The sequence below is a fragment of the Eschrichtius robustus genome, chromosome 3 (assembly GCF_028021215.1).
Source record: "Eschrichtius robustus isolate mEscRob2 chromosome 3, mEscRob2.pri, whole genome shotgun sequence".
In the NCBI taxonomy this organism is placed as follows: Eukaryota; Metazoa; Chordata; class Mammalia; order Artiodactyla; family Eschrichtiidae; genus Eschrichtius; species Eschrichtius robustus.
Genome location: NC_090826.1, coordinates 153,559,315 through 153,573,418, shown reverse-complemented (window position 1 = coordinate 153,573,418; position 14,104 = coordinate 153,559,315). Strand labels below are relative to the sequence as shown.

The window sequence follows — 14,104 nt, the reverse complement described above, 5'->3', positions numbered from 1 at the left end:
TCAAAATCACCTGTGAAGCTTTTTAAAAAGATAGTTTCGTGGGCTGTAACCCACAACCACTAAATTAGAGCTTTTAGGGATATAGCCCAGACTCTTGATTTTTTAAAGTTTTGTAGGTAATTCATCATTCATCTATTCATTGCAACAAATATGCACAGACTACTTATAATTGAGTGCTAGGCACCTGGACTAGGTATTAGTTTAGAGGAGCAAAAATCATGGGGTTTCTTTGCCTTCATATTATGCATGTCTAATATGCATGTCTAATACCTATTGAGAGAAATAGATATTTTTAAAAGCACATAAATATAAAAAGCACAACTTATAGTAAGTGATATAAAAGGAAAAGTAAAGGGTCCAATTAGAAATTATTATGGGGGTGGGCAGAGGGAAGTAGTCCAGATTCAAAATCCCTGGGAGGGTCAGGGAAGGCTTCAAAAGGGAAGCAGCATTTTAGCAGAGACCTGGAAGAAGAGTGAAAGTCAGAATGAAGATAAAAGTAATCACATGGAGGGAATATCACAGAAAGAAGAAAGAACATATATCTTAAAGAAGGGGGAGAATGGGTTGTGGCGGGGAAGGACTACAGCTCAGTCAGAGGAGACAGTGGTACAAGATGAGGAAAGAAACACAGGCAAGGGCACTCATGCTTAACAACTGCTGGTTTAATAAAGAGAATGTGTAGTGATAGATATAAGACTGTCTAATATTAGGAAAAAATAAGTAAGAAATATGAGCTTTCTTGGGTCACCATCCTTTGCTTAAGTAGGGTACACAGATTAAGTCCCCTAATTCTGATTAAAGCCATTAAACAGGAAGAAGCAACTTAGCAACTCTGCAGGCCTAATGGATAGTTGGATCCAGTTTCTTCAGGAATTCTCATGTCTGTCAGTGGTCCGGTGGGAACCATGATAGAACTCATGGGTTGCAGAGATTAAATCCCAGTCTGAATCTGGGACACACTCATTCAGGAGAACTTCTGAGATCACTGGTCACTGAGGTCCTTCAGGGCTTTTCCAACTAGATAAGTTTATTCTAAACTAGCTCTGTACACCTAGGTAGAAAATAAGCTCTTGGAAGCAAAGTGAGCATGCCCACTTTTGCAGAATATTCGAATCTACCTGTTAGCATCTACCTTTCTCTATGGATGATAACTATAACGACAATTTATTAAGTGCTTTCTATGTATAAGATGCTACTAAATGCTTTGCATCTTTGACCCTCTCAGCGAAAGTACTAGGTAAATATTATTATCACTTTTATGAAAGTGAAACTGAGGCTCAGAGAAATTTAAGCAGCTCATCTAAGACCCCACAGCTAGTAAGTAGAAGACATTGGATTCAAGGCCAGGTCTCTACAAATTCAAACGTTTTAACACCATGTGCCATTATCTTTTGTGTTAGTTTCTTATTGCTGTTATAACAAATTACCACAAACTCAGTGGCTTAAAACAACAGAAATTTATTCTCTTAAAGTTCTGGAGGTCAAAATCTACAATGGGTCCATAGGGTTGTGTTCTTTCTGGATGCTCAAGTGGAGTGTAGGTTTCCTTGCTCTTTCTACCTTCCAGAGGCAGCATACATCCTTTGGCTCATGGTCCCCTTTCTCTACTTTCAAAGTCAGCAGTGCACCATTTTCAAATCTTCTTCGGTCTCCTTTGATCCTTTGCTTCTTTCCTATAAGGACCTTTGTGATTAAATTTAGGGTCCATCCAAATAATGCAGGATGATCTTCCCATTTCAAGGTTTTTAAGCGAATCACATCTGCAAAGCGCTGTTGCCATCTTATGTAACATTCACAGTTTCCAAGGATTAGGGCATGGATGTTTTGGGAGCTCATTATCTAGCCTACCACATATTTCCACACAGATTTTCAAAATTTTAGCTGAGCCTGCTGAGGGAATCCATTGTCATTAGGATCCAGGTTAGCAGCAAATGGTTACAGCCCAGCAAACAGCCTGCAGTGTGTACGTTGATTATGACTAGTGTTAGTTTTAAAATGTATGTAGAATTTAAGTACATGATAATGATAGAACAAAAGAGAGGAGGGAAGTAAATGGAGTTAGCATTTTCTATGATTCTTGCATTGTTGGGGAAGATATAATTGTTAATTACCTGTTACTATGTTAAGGATGCACATTATCTTTAAAGGAACAATAAAAGTAGATTATTATTATGTTCATAATAATCTAATAAAAATAAATAAGTAAAATAATAAGTATAATTGATAATCAATAAGAAGGCAAAATAGAAGAGAATAAAGCACATAGAAAACATAGGATAAATAAAAAACAAATAGTAAGATGATTGATTGAATCCCAAAGACATCAACAATTACATTAAATATAAACAGACAATTCCACTTTAAATACAAAGATTGTCATACTACTGCATTTCCCAAACTGTGGGTTGAGGTGCCCTGGGGGCCTTCATAAATTCACAGGAGACCTAAGGAATATTCTAAATTTTCAGTGGAAACACAGCAATATTTGATAGCTCTCACGTATTTTGCAAACTGCTAGCTCAGAGTAGCTCCCAGTTGCATTAGGTTGCAGAAAGTTCCGCTTGGTGACATCAAATCTTTGCAAAGCTGGATTTTCAGCAGTGACTGTGATAAAGAAAAAGTACCAAATGAAAATTAATGGTATAGGAAATTAAGTGGCAGTTTACAATCTGATTCCAAGGTTTGAGAAGTTGAGCAGTGTCTAACATTCTATTATTAAGAATTATGGTGGGCACAAGACTTATTAAGCTGTTTGGGTCCAGTTATTTAATAAATAAAACTGTTAAGTATTTCTTTTTTGGCTAGGAATGACGTGAAAGAATTACTAAGACCTCAAGAGCACTGTGAACTTAGTTTGGGAACCTCTATCATAATTAATTAAAAATAAAAACTACAGGGAATTCCCTGGTTGCCAAGTGGTTAGCACTCCATGCTTTCACTGCCAGGGCCCAGGTTCAATCCCTGGTCAGGGAACTAAGATCCTGCAAGCTGTGCTGTGCAGCCTAAATAAATAAATATATAAATAAAAGAATAAATAAAAGTAAAAATAAAAACTATGTGTTCCATACAAAACAAATAATATACATGTTCAGAGACAGAATGAATGAATATAAAAAGATGGAAAACACATTATGCAAAAATGAACCAAAAGAAAGCTGATTTGACAAATGTGGCATTATGACAATCTTTGTCTTTAAATTATCATTGTGTGTTTATATTTAAAATAGTTATAGATATATTGAGGACTAAATCTACAAACTTGTTATTTGTTTCTTAATTGCCTTATAAATAAAGCAGACAAAATAGAATTTGAGGCAAGATTCATTACTAGAGATAAAGAGAGATATGTTCTAATTATAAAAGAGTCTATCTACTAGAAAATATAATTTTAAAATATATAAAGGTACATTACTGTACCTAAATAAAAATGTTAAAAATATGTATATATTAATATATAAAAGTAAAAAAATGGACAGAGTTAGAAAAAGAAATAAGACAAATGTACAATAGATGGAACATTATCTGGTAGAATAAGCAGACCCCCAACAAATCAGTAAGTGTGTAGAAGATTTAAACAAATATTAACAGATTGTGCCTCACTGATATACCCAGGGCACTGCACCCTCTACGACAGACACATATTTTTTACAAATACATACACATACAGTTATCTCAGTTGATCATACGCTGAGCCATAAAACAAACTCAATCTCAAAACTTGATAATAAATATACAGCTAGAAACATTCCTCAAATGGTTGTAAATTCTGAAAAACATTTCTAAGTAAACCATGGGTCATTGAAGAAACTACAATGGTCATTATCAAATATTTTAAACTGAAAAAAAAAAGAAAATACGACACATTAAAACTTGTGGAATACAGCTAAATCTATGCTTAGAATAAAAATAATAGTCTGAAGCTTTTTTTAGACTATCATAAGCTGAAAATAAAAAAATTCTAAGTAATTATCTCAAGAAATTCATTTTTTAAAAAAGAACACCAAATAAACTCAAGAAACTTTTAGTAAAAATAAAATGAAGATAAACATAAATCAACAAAGCCAAAAGCTGGTTCTTTGAAGACTAAAAAAATTGACCAGTTAATTGATTGGTTTCGATCTATCCTCCATTATTTGAATTAATTAGTAGGGAGTGTGGGGAGGAACAACAGATTTAAAAAAAAAAAAAAAAAAGAGATTTTTAAAACTAAAGTAAAATGGTATATTTCCAGCAGATATTTCTTCTTGATTACATATTGATTGACTCTAAATGGTATTTTTATTACTTTAACTTAAACCTATGAGGTCTTAAGGGGTAGTAGCTGAGTCTAATATTTAAAATATGCATTTAAAAATATGCTTTCATAGTTGTTGAGCTTTGTCTACAAATCATGTGCTGAAATTTCTTTTTGCTGACTTGGCAACAGACTTCCAACAGTGGTTACTGCTACAACTATGAAACATATTGGAGAAAAAAAGAGAAAGTAGCATAGAAATTTCTCCACTAGCTTTTTTTTTAAACTCAAACACAAATTGTTTACTTTATTTCTTTAACAATAAAACAGTAATAATGACACAATAATTTAGTTGTAACAAAGCCCTCAACAGAGCAAAATAAGAACAAAGGTAATTAAGGAGGCAGAGCTTCAGCTCAAGTTACTTGTCTCCTTTAAACAGGAAAAACTATCATTAGTCTAGTGGTTCTCGAACAGGCCTGCTCATTTGAGGAATGGGAGGAAGGAGAACTGGTGCTTAAAAGAAATAGCTACACCCAAAGCCCACCTCAGAACAATTACATGAGAATCTCTCAGGAGTGGGGCCCATTCAAAACTTTTTGAAGTGTTGTCAGCGTTTACAACTACAAGTCTACAGTAATAAGCATTAAACACCATACCCTCAAAGCAATCCAAAACCAAGAAATTAAAAAAAAAAGAAAAAGAAAAAGAAATATGATAAATTTCTTTCCTCTTATCCTGGGAAAAGGGGGAAGGAAGCACCTACTCATTTCTCTTTCTTTTTTATCCAATTTTGATTGCCCAAAGTCAAGTTTAACAAATGTTAAATATTGGAACTTATGCAAATATCCTACCCAATTAAAATTTTCACTACTTTACATCTAGAAAGCTCTTTTAAAACAATACAAGGGGGAAGGAGCTTCAAGATGGCAGAAGAGTAAGACGTGGAGAGACCTCCCTCCCTACAAATACATCAGAAATACATCTACATGTGGAACAACTCCTACAGAACACCTACTGAACGCTGGCAGAAGACCTCAGAACTCCCAAAAAGGGTCTCTGTGCTCCAACCGAGTGTCAGGGCTGTGCCTCTGAAGTGGGAGAGTCAAGTTCAGGACATTGGTCCACCAGAGACCTCCCAGATCCATGTAATATCAAACGGTGAAAAACTCCCAGAGATCTCCATCTCAACACCAAGACGTAACTCCACTAAACGACCAGCAAGCTAAAGTGCTGGACACCCTATGCCAAACAACTAGCAAGACAGGAATACAACCCCACCCATTAGCAGAGAGGCTGCCTAAATTCGTACTAAGTTCACAGACACCCCAAAACGCACACCAGATGTGGACCTGCCCACCAGAAAGACAAGATCCAGACTCATCCACCAGAACACAGGCACTAGTCCCCTCCACCAGGAAGCCTACACAACCCACTGAACCAACATTAGCCACTGGGGACAGACACCAAAAACAACGAGAACTATGAACCTGCAGCCTGCAAAAAGGACACCCCAAACACAGTAAGTTAAGCAAAATAAGAAGACAGAGAAACACACAGCAGATGAAGGAGCAAGGTAAAAACCCACCAGACCTAACAAATGAAGAGGAAATAGGCAGTCTACCTGAAAAACTATTCAGAATAATGATAGTAAAGATGATCCAAAATCTTGGAAATAGAATGGAGAAAATAAAAGAAACGTTAACAAGGACCTAGAAGGACTAAGGAGCAAACAAACAATAATGAACAACACAATAAATGAAATTTAAAATTCTCTAGAAAGAATCAATAGCAGAATAACTGAGGCAGAAGAATGGATAAGTGACCCAGAAGATAAACGAGTGGAAATAACTACTGTACAGCAGAATAAAGAAAAAAGAATGAAAAGAATTGAGGACAGTCTCAGAGACCTATGGGACAATATTAAACACACCAACATTTGAATTATAGGGGTCCCAGAAGAAGAAGAGAAAAAGAAAGGGACTGAGAAAATATTTGAAGAGATTATAGTTGAAAACTTCCCTAATATGAGAAAGGAAATTGTTAATCAAGTCCAGGAAGCACAGAGAGTCCCATACATGATAAATCAAGGAGAAACATGCCAAGACACATATTAATCAAACTATCAAATATTAAAACAAAGAAAAAATATTAAAAGCAGCAAGGGCAAAACAACAAATAACATACAAGAGAATCCCCATAAGGTTAACAGCTGATCTTTCAGCAGAAACTCTGCAAGCCAGAAGGGAGTGGCAGGACATATTTAAAGTGATGAAAGGGAAAAACCTACAACCAAGATTACTCTACCTAGCAAGGATCTCATTCAAATTAAATGAGAAGAGAAATTAAAATATTTACAGACAAGCAAAAGCTAACAGAAGTCAGCACCACCAAACCAGCTTTACAACAAATGCTAAAAGAACTTCTCTAGGCAGGAAACACAAGAGAAGGAAAAGACCTACAACAACAAACCAAAAACAATTAAGAAAATGGTAATAGGAACATACATATCAATAATTACCTTAAATGTAAATGGATTAAATGCTCCAACCAAAAGACATAGACTGGCTGAATAGATACAAAAACAAGACCCGTATATATGCTGTCTACAAGAGACCCACTTCAGACCTAGGGACACATACAGACTGAAAGTGAGGGGATGGAAAACGATATTCCATGCAAACGGAAATCAAAAGAAAGCTGGAGTAGCAATTCTTATATCAGACAAAATAGACTTTAAAACAAAGACTATTACAAGAGGCAAAGAAGGACACTACATAATGATCAAGGGATCAATCCAAGAAGATGATGTAACAATTGTAAATATTTAGGCACCCAACATAGGAGCACTTCAATACATAAGGCAAATGCTAACAGCCATAAAAGAGGAAATCGACAGTAACACAATCATAGTAGGGGACTTTAACACCTCACTTTCACCAATGGACAGATCATCCAAAATGAAAATAAATAAGGAAACACAAGCTTTAAATGATACATTAAACAAGATGGACTTAATTGATATTTATAGGACATTCCATCCAAAAACAACAGAATACACTTTCTTCTCAAGTGCTCATGGAACATTCTCCAGGATAGATCAAATCATGGGTCGCAAATCAAACATTGGTAAATTTAAGAAAATTGAAATCGTATCAAGTATATTTCCCGACAACAACGCTATGAGACTAGATATCAATTACAGGAAAATATCTGTAAAAAACACTAACACATGGAGGCTAAACAATACACTACTTAATAACCAAGAGATCACTGAAGAAATCAAAGAAGAAATAAAAAAAACCTAGAAACAAATGAAAATGAAAACACGACGACCCAAAACCTATGGGCTTCAGCAAAAGCAGTTCTAAGAGGGAAGTTTATAGCAATACAATCCTACCTTAAGAAACAAGAAACTTCTCAAATAAACAACCTAACCTTACACCTAAAGCAATTAGAGAAAGAAGAACAAGAAAACCCCAAAGTTAGCAGAAGGAAAGAAATCATAAAGATCAGATCAGAAATACATGAAAAAGAAATGAAGGAAACAATAGCAAAGATCAATAAAACTAAAAGCTGGTTCTTTGAGAAGATAAAAAAAAATTCATAAACCATTAGCCAGACTCATCAAGAAAAAAAGGGAGAAGACTCAAATCAATAGAATTAGAAATGAAAAAGGAGAAGTAACAACTGACACTGCAGAAATGCAAAGGATCATGAGAGATTAATACAAACAACTCTATGCCAATAAAATGGACAACCTGGAAGAAATGGACAAATTCTTAGAAAAGCACAACCTTCCGAGACTGAACCAGGAAGAAATAGAAAATACAAACAGACCAATCACAAGCAGTGCAATTGAAACTGTGATTAAAAATCTCCCAACAAACAAAAGCCCAGGCCCAGATGGCTTCAGAGGCGAATTCTATCAAACACTTAGAGAAGAGCTAACACCTATCCTTCTCAAACTCTTCCAAAATATAGCAGAGGGAGGAACAATACCAAACTCATTCTATGAAGCCACCATCACCCTGATACCAAAACCGGACAAAGATGTCACAAAGAAAGAAAACTACAGGCCAATATCACTGATGAACATAGACGCAAAAATCCTCAACAAAATACTAGCAAACAGAATCCAACAGCACATTAAAAGGATCATACACCATGATCAACTCGGGATTATCCCAGGAATGCAAGTATATTTCAATATACGCAGTCAATCAATGTGATACACCATATTAACAAAATGAAAAATATAAGCCATATGGTCATCTCAATAGATGCAGAAAAAGCTTTCGACAAAATTCAACACCCATTGATGATAAAAACCCTCCAGAAAGTAGGCACAGAGGGAACTTACCTCAACATAATGAAGGCCATATAGGAAAAACCCACAGCCAACATTGTTCTCAATGGTGAAAAACTGTAACCATTTCCACTAAGATCAGGAACAAGACGAGGTTGTCCACTCTCACCACTATTATTCAACATAGTTTTGGAAGTTTTAGCCACAGCAATCAGAGAAGAAAAAGAAATAAAATAATCCAAATTGGAAAAGAAGTAAAGCTGTCACTGTTTGCAGATGACATGATACTATACATAGAGAATCCTAAAGATGCTACCAGAAAACTACTAGAGCTAATCAATGAATTTGGTAAAGTAGCAGGATACAAAATTAATGCACAGAAATCTCTTGCATTCCTATACACTAATGATGAAAAATCTGAAAGTGAAATTAAGAAAACACTTCCATTTACCATTTCAACAAAAAGAATAAAATACCTAGGAATAAACCTACCTAAGGAGACAAAAGACCTGTATGCAGAAAACTATAAGACACTGATGAAAGAAATTAAAGATGATAGAAATAGATGGAGAGATATACCATGTTCTTGGAGTGGAAGAATCAACATTGTGAAAATGACTATATTGCTCAAAGCAATCTACAGATTCAATGCAATCCCTATCATACTACTACAGGCATTTTTCACAGAACTAGAACAAGAAATTTCACGATTTGTATGGAAACACAAAAGACCCCGAATAGCCAAAGCAATCTTGAGAAAGAAAAGCGGAGCTGGAGGAATCGGGCTCCCTGACTTCAGACTATACTACAAAGCTACAGTAATCAAGGCAGTATGGTACTGGCACAAAAACAGAAATATAGATCAATGGAACAGGATAGAAAGCCCAGAGATAAGGCCACGCACGTATGGTCACCTTATCTTTGATAAAGGAGGCAAGAATATTCAATGGAGAAAAGGCAGCCTCTTCAATAAGTGGTGCTGGGAAAACTGGACAGCTATATGTAAAAGAAAGAAAATAGAACACTCCCTAACACCATACACAAAAATAAGCTCAAAGTGGATTAAAGACCTAAATGTAAGGCCAGACACTATAAAACTCTTAGAGGAAAACCTAGGCAGAACACTCTATGACATAAATCACAGCAAGATCCTTTTTGATCCACCTCCTAGAGAAATGGAAAGAAAAAGAAAAATAAACAAATGGGACCTAATGAAACTTAAAAGCTTTTGCACAGCAAAGGAAGCCTTAAACAAGATGAAAAGACAACCCTCAGAATGGGAGAAAATATTTGTAAATGAAGCAACTGACAAAGGATTAATCTGCAAAATTTACAAGCAGCTCATGCAACTCAATATCAAAAAAACAAACAACCCAATCCAAAAATGGGCAGAAGACTTAATAGACATTTTTCCAAAGAAGATATACAGATTGCCAGCAAAAACATGAAAGAATGCTCAACGTCATTAATCATTAGAGAAATGCAAATCAAAACTACAATGAGATATCATCTCACACCAGTCAGAATTGCCATCATCAAAAACTCTACAAACAATAAATGCTGGAGAGGGTGTGGAGAAAAGGGAACACTCTTGCACTGTTGGTGGGATGTAAATTGATACAGCCACTCTGGAGAACAGTATGGAGGTTCCTGAAAAAACTAAAAAGAGAACTACCTTACCACCCAGCAATCCCACTGCTGGGCATATACCCTGAGAACACCATAATTCAAAAAGAGTCATGTACCACAATGCTCATTGTAGCTCTATTTACAATAGCCAGAACATGGAAGCAACCAAAGTGTCCATCATCAGATGAATGCATAAAGAAGATGTGGCACATATATACAATGGAATATTACTCAGCCATAAAAAGAAATGAAATGGAGTTATTTGTAGTGAAGTGGATGGAGCTAGAGTCTATCATACAGAGTGAAGTAAGTCAGAAAGAGAAAAACATATACTGTATGCTAACACATATATATGGAATCCAAAAAAAAAAAATGGTCATGAAGAACCTAGGGGCAAGATGGGAATAAAGACGCAGACCTACTAGAGAATTGACTTGAGGACACGGGGAAGGGGGAAGGCTAAGCTGGGACAAAGTGAGAGAGTGGCATGGATATATATACACTACCAAATGTAAAATAGATAGCTAGTAGGAAGCAGCCGCATAGCACAGGGAGATTAGCTCGGTGCTTTGTGACCACCTAGAGGGGTGGGATAGGGAGGGTGGGAGTCAGGCAGACATAAGAGGGAAGAGATATGGGGACATATGTATATGTATAACTGATTCACTTTGTTATAAAGCAGAAACTAACACACCATTGTAAAGCAATTATACTCCAATAAAGATGTTAAAAATTTTTAAAAATTAAAAAATTAAATTAAATTAAATTAAATTTAAAAAAATAAAATAAAATAGATCATGGATAAGGACCTACTGTATAGCACAGGGAGCTCTACTTAATACTCTGTAATGACCTATATGGGCAAAGAATCTAGAAAAGAGTGGATATATGTATATGTATAACTGTTTCACTTTGCTGTACAGCAGAAACTAAAACAACACTGTAAATCAACTATACCAATAACAATTTAAAAAATAATAATAATCATAAACTAAGGGAAGGAAAAAAAAAAACAATACCAGGGGGAATTCCCTGGTGCTGCAGTGGTTAAGAATCCCCCTGCCAATGCAGGGGACACGGGTTCGAGCCCTGGTCTGGGAAGATCCCACATGCCGCAGAGCAACTGAGCCCGTGCACCACAACTACTGAGCCTGCGCTCTAGAGCCTGTGAGCCACAACTACTGAGCCGTGTGTCACAACTACTGAAGCCCTTGCGCCTAGAGCCCGTGCTCTGCAACAAGAGGAGCCACCACAATGAGAAGCCGTGTACCGCAAAGAAGAGTAGCCACCGCTCATCGCAAGTAGAGAAAACCTGCGTGCAGCCAAAATAAATAAATAAAACAAAACAAAACAAAAACAATACCAGGTTTCAGAAAGAATCCCTCACATTTTAAGTTTGCATAGATGTTTAAGTCAGCTATTTGTTCAACGAAGAAGAGTCGATGAAATGTATTAGAAAGCATTTTATTAATAAGTTATTATAAAACAATATTCATTTCATGTAGCACAAATTAACTTTTTGGTGCAACAAGAGGAATATCTGAATGTTTCCCGTCTATTTCTAAAACTGTCAGAATTCCTTTGTATAAGATTGATATCTTCAAATTTAGAACCTAAACATAAATTTTTCTTAAGAATGCATACATAAAATACTTCTTCTGTAACTGCACTATATCCTTGACAAATCCCTATTGGGAGGTACAGTAGTGGCTGCAGGCATTTATCTTTAAAACAATTTTTCCTCATTTTTCAGGTTTGGGAATGATATCACATCAAGTATGGAAAATAACTTTTTTCCTTAAGAAGACATAAATTCACTTAGAGATGTCTCCTCAAATTCAGAAAAACCCATTTCTTCAGCTCCTTCTGTCAGGACTCCATATTAATCTCAACCACTGCATTCTTGGCCGGAAGTGTTGTTTTTGTCGGGTTGTCTTCACTTACATCTTCAATGTCTGCCAGATCATTAGGTGGTAAAGGATCCCTCCAGCACTGGAAGCTGTTTTACTGCCAAAATTCTTCATTGAGCTGGCGCAGCGCGGCCCCCCAGTCTCCCCGCAGGGACTCTGCGCGACCCGCCCCGTCGTCGCCACCGCCCCTCCCCTGGCCCGCGGGGCCGCACGGGCGGCTGCGGCAGCGGCGGATCGCCACTCTCCAGGCCGCGACCCTCAAGCTCCGCGCCGTCCGGGGCGACAGTGTCCCCGCTGTCGCGGCGCTTGCTGGGCGAAACCGAAGCCTCAGTCATACCCCCCGCGTCGATTTTACGCTTTCGGGGCAGCTCCGGGATGCTGAGGGGCTGCCCGGAATGCGAAACCCTCGGCGGCGGGATCCAAAGCCGTAGCCGCGCCGGCTCCTCAGGAAAGTCGCGGAGCAGGAGCCGCTTCCAGGGCACGTGGAACGTCAGGGGCTCGGCAGCACGCTGCTTGCCCCTGGGCCCCGAAGGCTCGGGCGGAGCCCGCCCGGCGCGGGTGGCCGAGCTCCCGTAGCTGTGGGAGCGGAGGGCCTCTCCACTAACTTTGACGTCCCTGTGGTCTTGCTCTCCAGGTCAGTGCCAATCCCCGGTGCGCCTTACATTCGCCATGCCTACAGAACCGATTGACAAAGATGAGTTTCCTGTTGGGACATCTGTGAAGTATAAATGCCGCCTTGGTTACTACGGAAGAGTGTTCTCTATCACCTGCCTGCAAAACTCTGTCTGGTCAAGCCCTGAAAACAACTGTAGGCGTAAGTAACTCTGGACTGAGGACTCCTCTGTGTCAATAATCCTTAAGATCTGATCAGTCGTTCAAATTTTGAAACAAAGACACGTGTCTTGGTAACTTTGCCTAAGGTATAAAAAGATGTGAGAGTTATTCTTGTAGGTCATATCTTCCTACTGCTTTGAGTTCCTAGCACTTTCATTACAAGTTCATTTCATGAGAAATGACCATCACAAGGCACGATTGAGGGAAAATCTCCATTCACTAGGGGTGTCCCATTTTTACAACTGAAACTAAGTAATGAATGACTCAGGAAAGGAAAGAAAAGTGTAGGTGGGGAGAGAATCCCAAACTTCAAGACTTTTGATGTACACTGGTTGAATTACAGAGTAAGCATTTTAGTAATAAAGCAAAGTTTACATCTTTCTAAGAGGCAAAAAATATGGGGATGAGATCTGGAAGGGAGGTCTTTTTGAAAGTGGTGCTTAGTAGGTGGCTGATCCTGAGGCAGTCTTGTGAGTTTCCTCAAGGTGGCAAATCTATGGAACTACAAGAGCTATGGCCAGTTTGGGACCTTATGTATTAACAGACGTTCAGAGTATTCTACACCCAGTCCCCACATTCTGCTTCTTTCCCATAGGTAAATCATGTGGATCTCTTCCAGAGCTCATAAATGGCAAAATGGACATCAACAAAGACACCCAGTTTGGATCAACTGTTAATTATTTTTGTAATGAAGGGTGAGTTGGCAGTAGCTTTGTTTGGGATGACAGTTCTAGAATTGTAACACTAGTCTCTAAACAGTAGTCTCAGAAAGGAAAGTCAAACTACCTGTCCATTTAAAACATAGCAATAATATTTCTAAGTAGAAGTTGTGCCTTGAATCCAGGCATTTAACTACCCTTGCAATGACTAAACAAATATTTGAAAAAATAGGAAAAAACCTGTATCCATGCTAGAAATTGGAGGGGTGAGGGTAGTGTTTTCACACCAAATTAATGCACCTAAAGCCAAGTGAAGCATTTACTAGATGAGAAGGACCAGCATTCTAAAGAAGTAAGTGGAACAAACACACATATATTCTTAACTCAAAGCAATAAGAGCTAGAAATGTTGGACTCAGGAAAAAGTAGGAAAGAGTTGTTTATTTGGGATGATGGAGTAGATGTGGTGGATGGGTAAATCTTAATTGTTATAGCACCTCTCCAGAAGTGTACACAATACAGGAATC

The 14,104-nt window shown here is 37.6% G+C and overlaps 1 protein-coding gene across 1 annotated transcript in view; it reads left to right on the top strand.

The window, feature by feature from the left end:
- The window catches only part of LOC137760733 (complement receptor type 1-like), a 169,677-nt gene that overhangs the window by 44,691 nt on the left and 110,882 nt on the right, over nucleotides 1-14,104 (top strand). Inside the window, exons 10-13 of the mRNA XM_068537637.1 lie at nucleotides 11,929-11,951; nucleotides 12,204-12,617; nucleotides 12,720-12,899; nucleotides 13,515-13,614. Coding sequence (XP_068393738.1) covers nucleotides 11,929-11,951; nucleotides 12,204-12,617; nucleotides 12,720-12,899; nucleotides 13,515-13,614 — 717 coding nt within the window. The remainder of the gene's footprint in view (nucleotides 1-11,928; nucleotides 11,952-12,203; nucleotides 12,618-12,719; nucleotides 12,900-13,514; nucleotides 13,615-14,104) is intronic.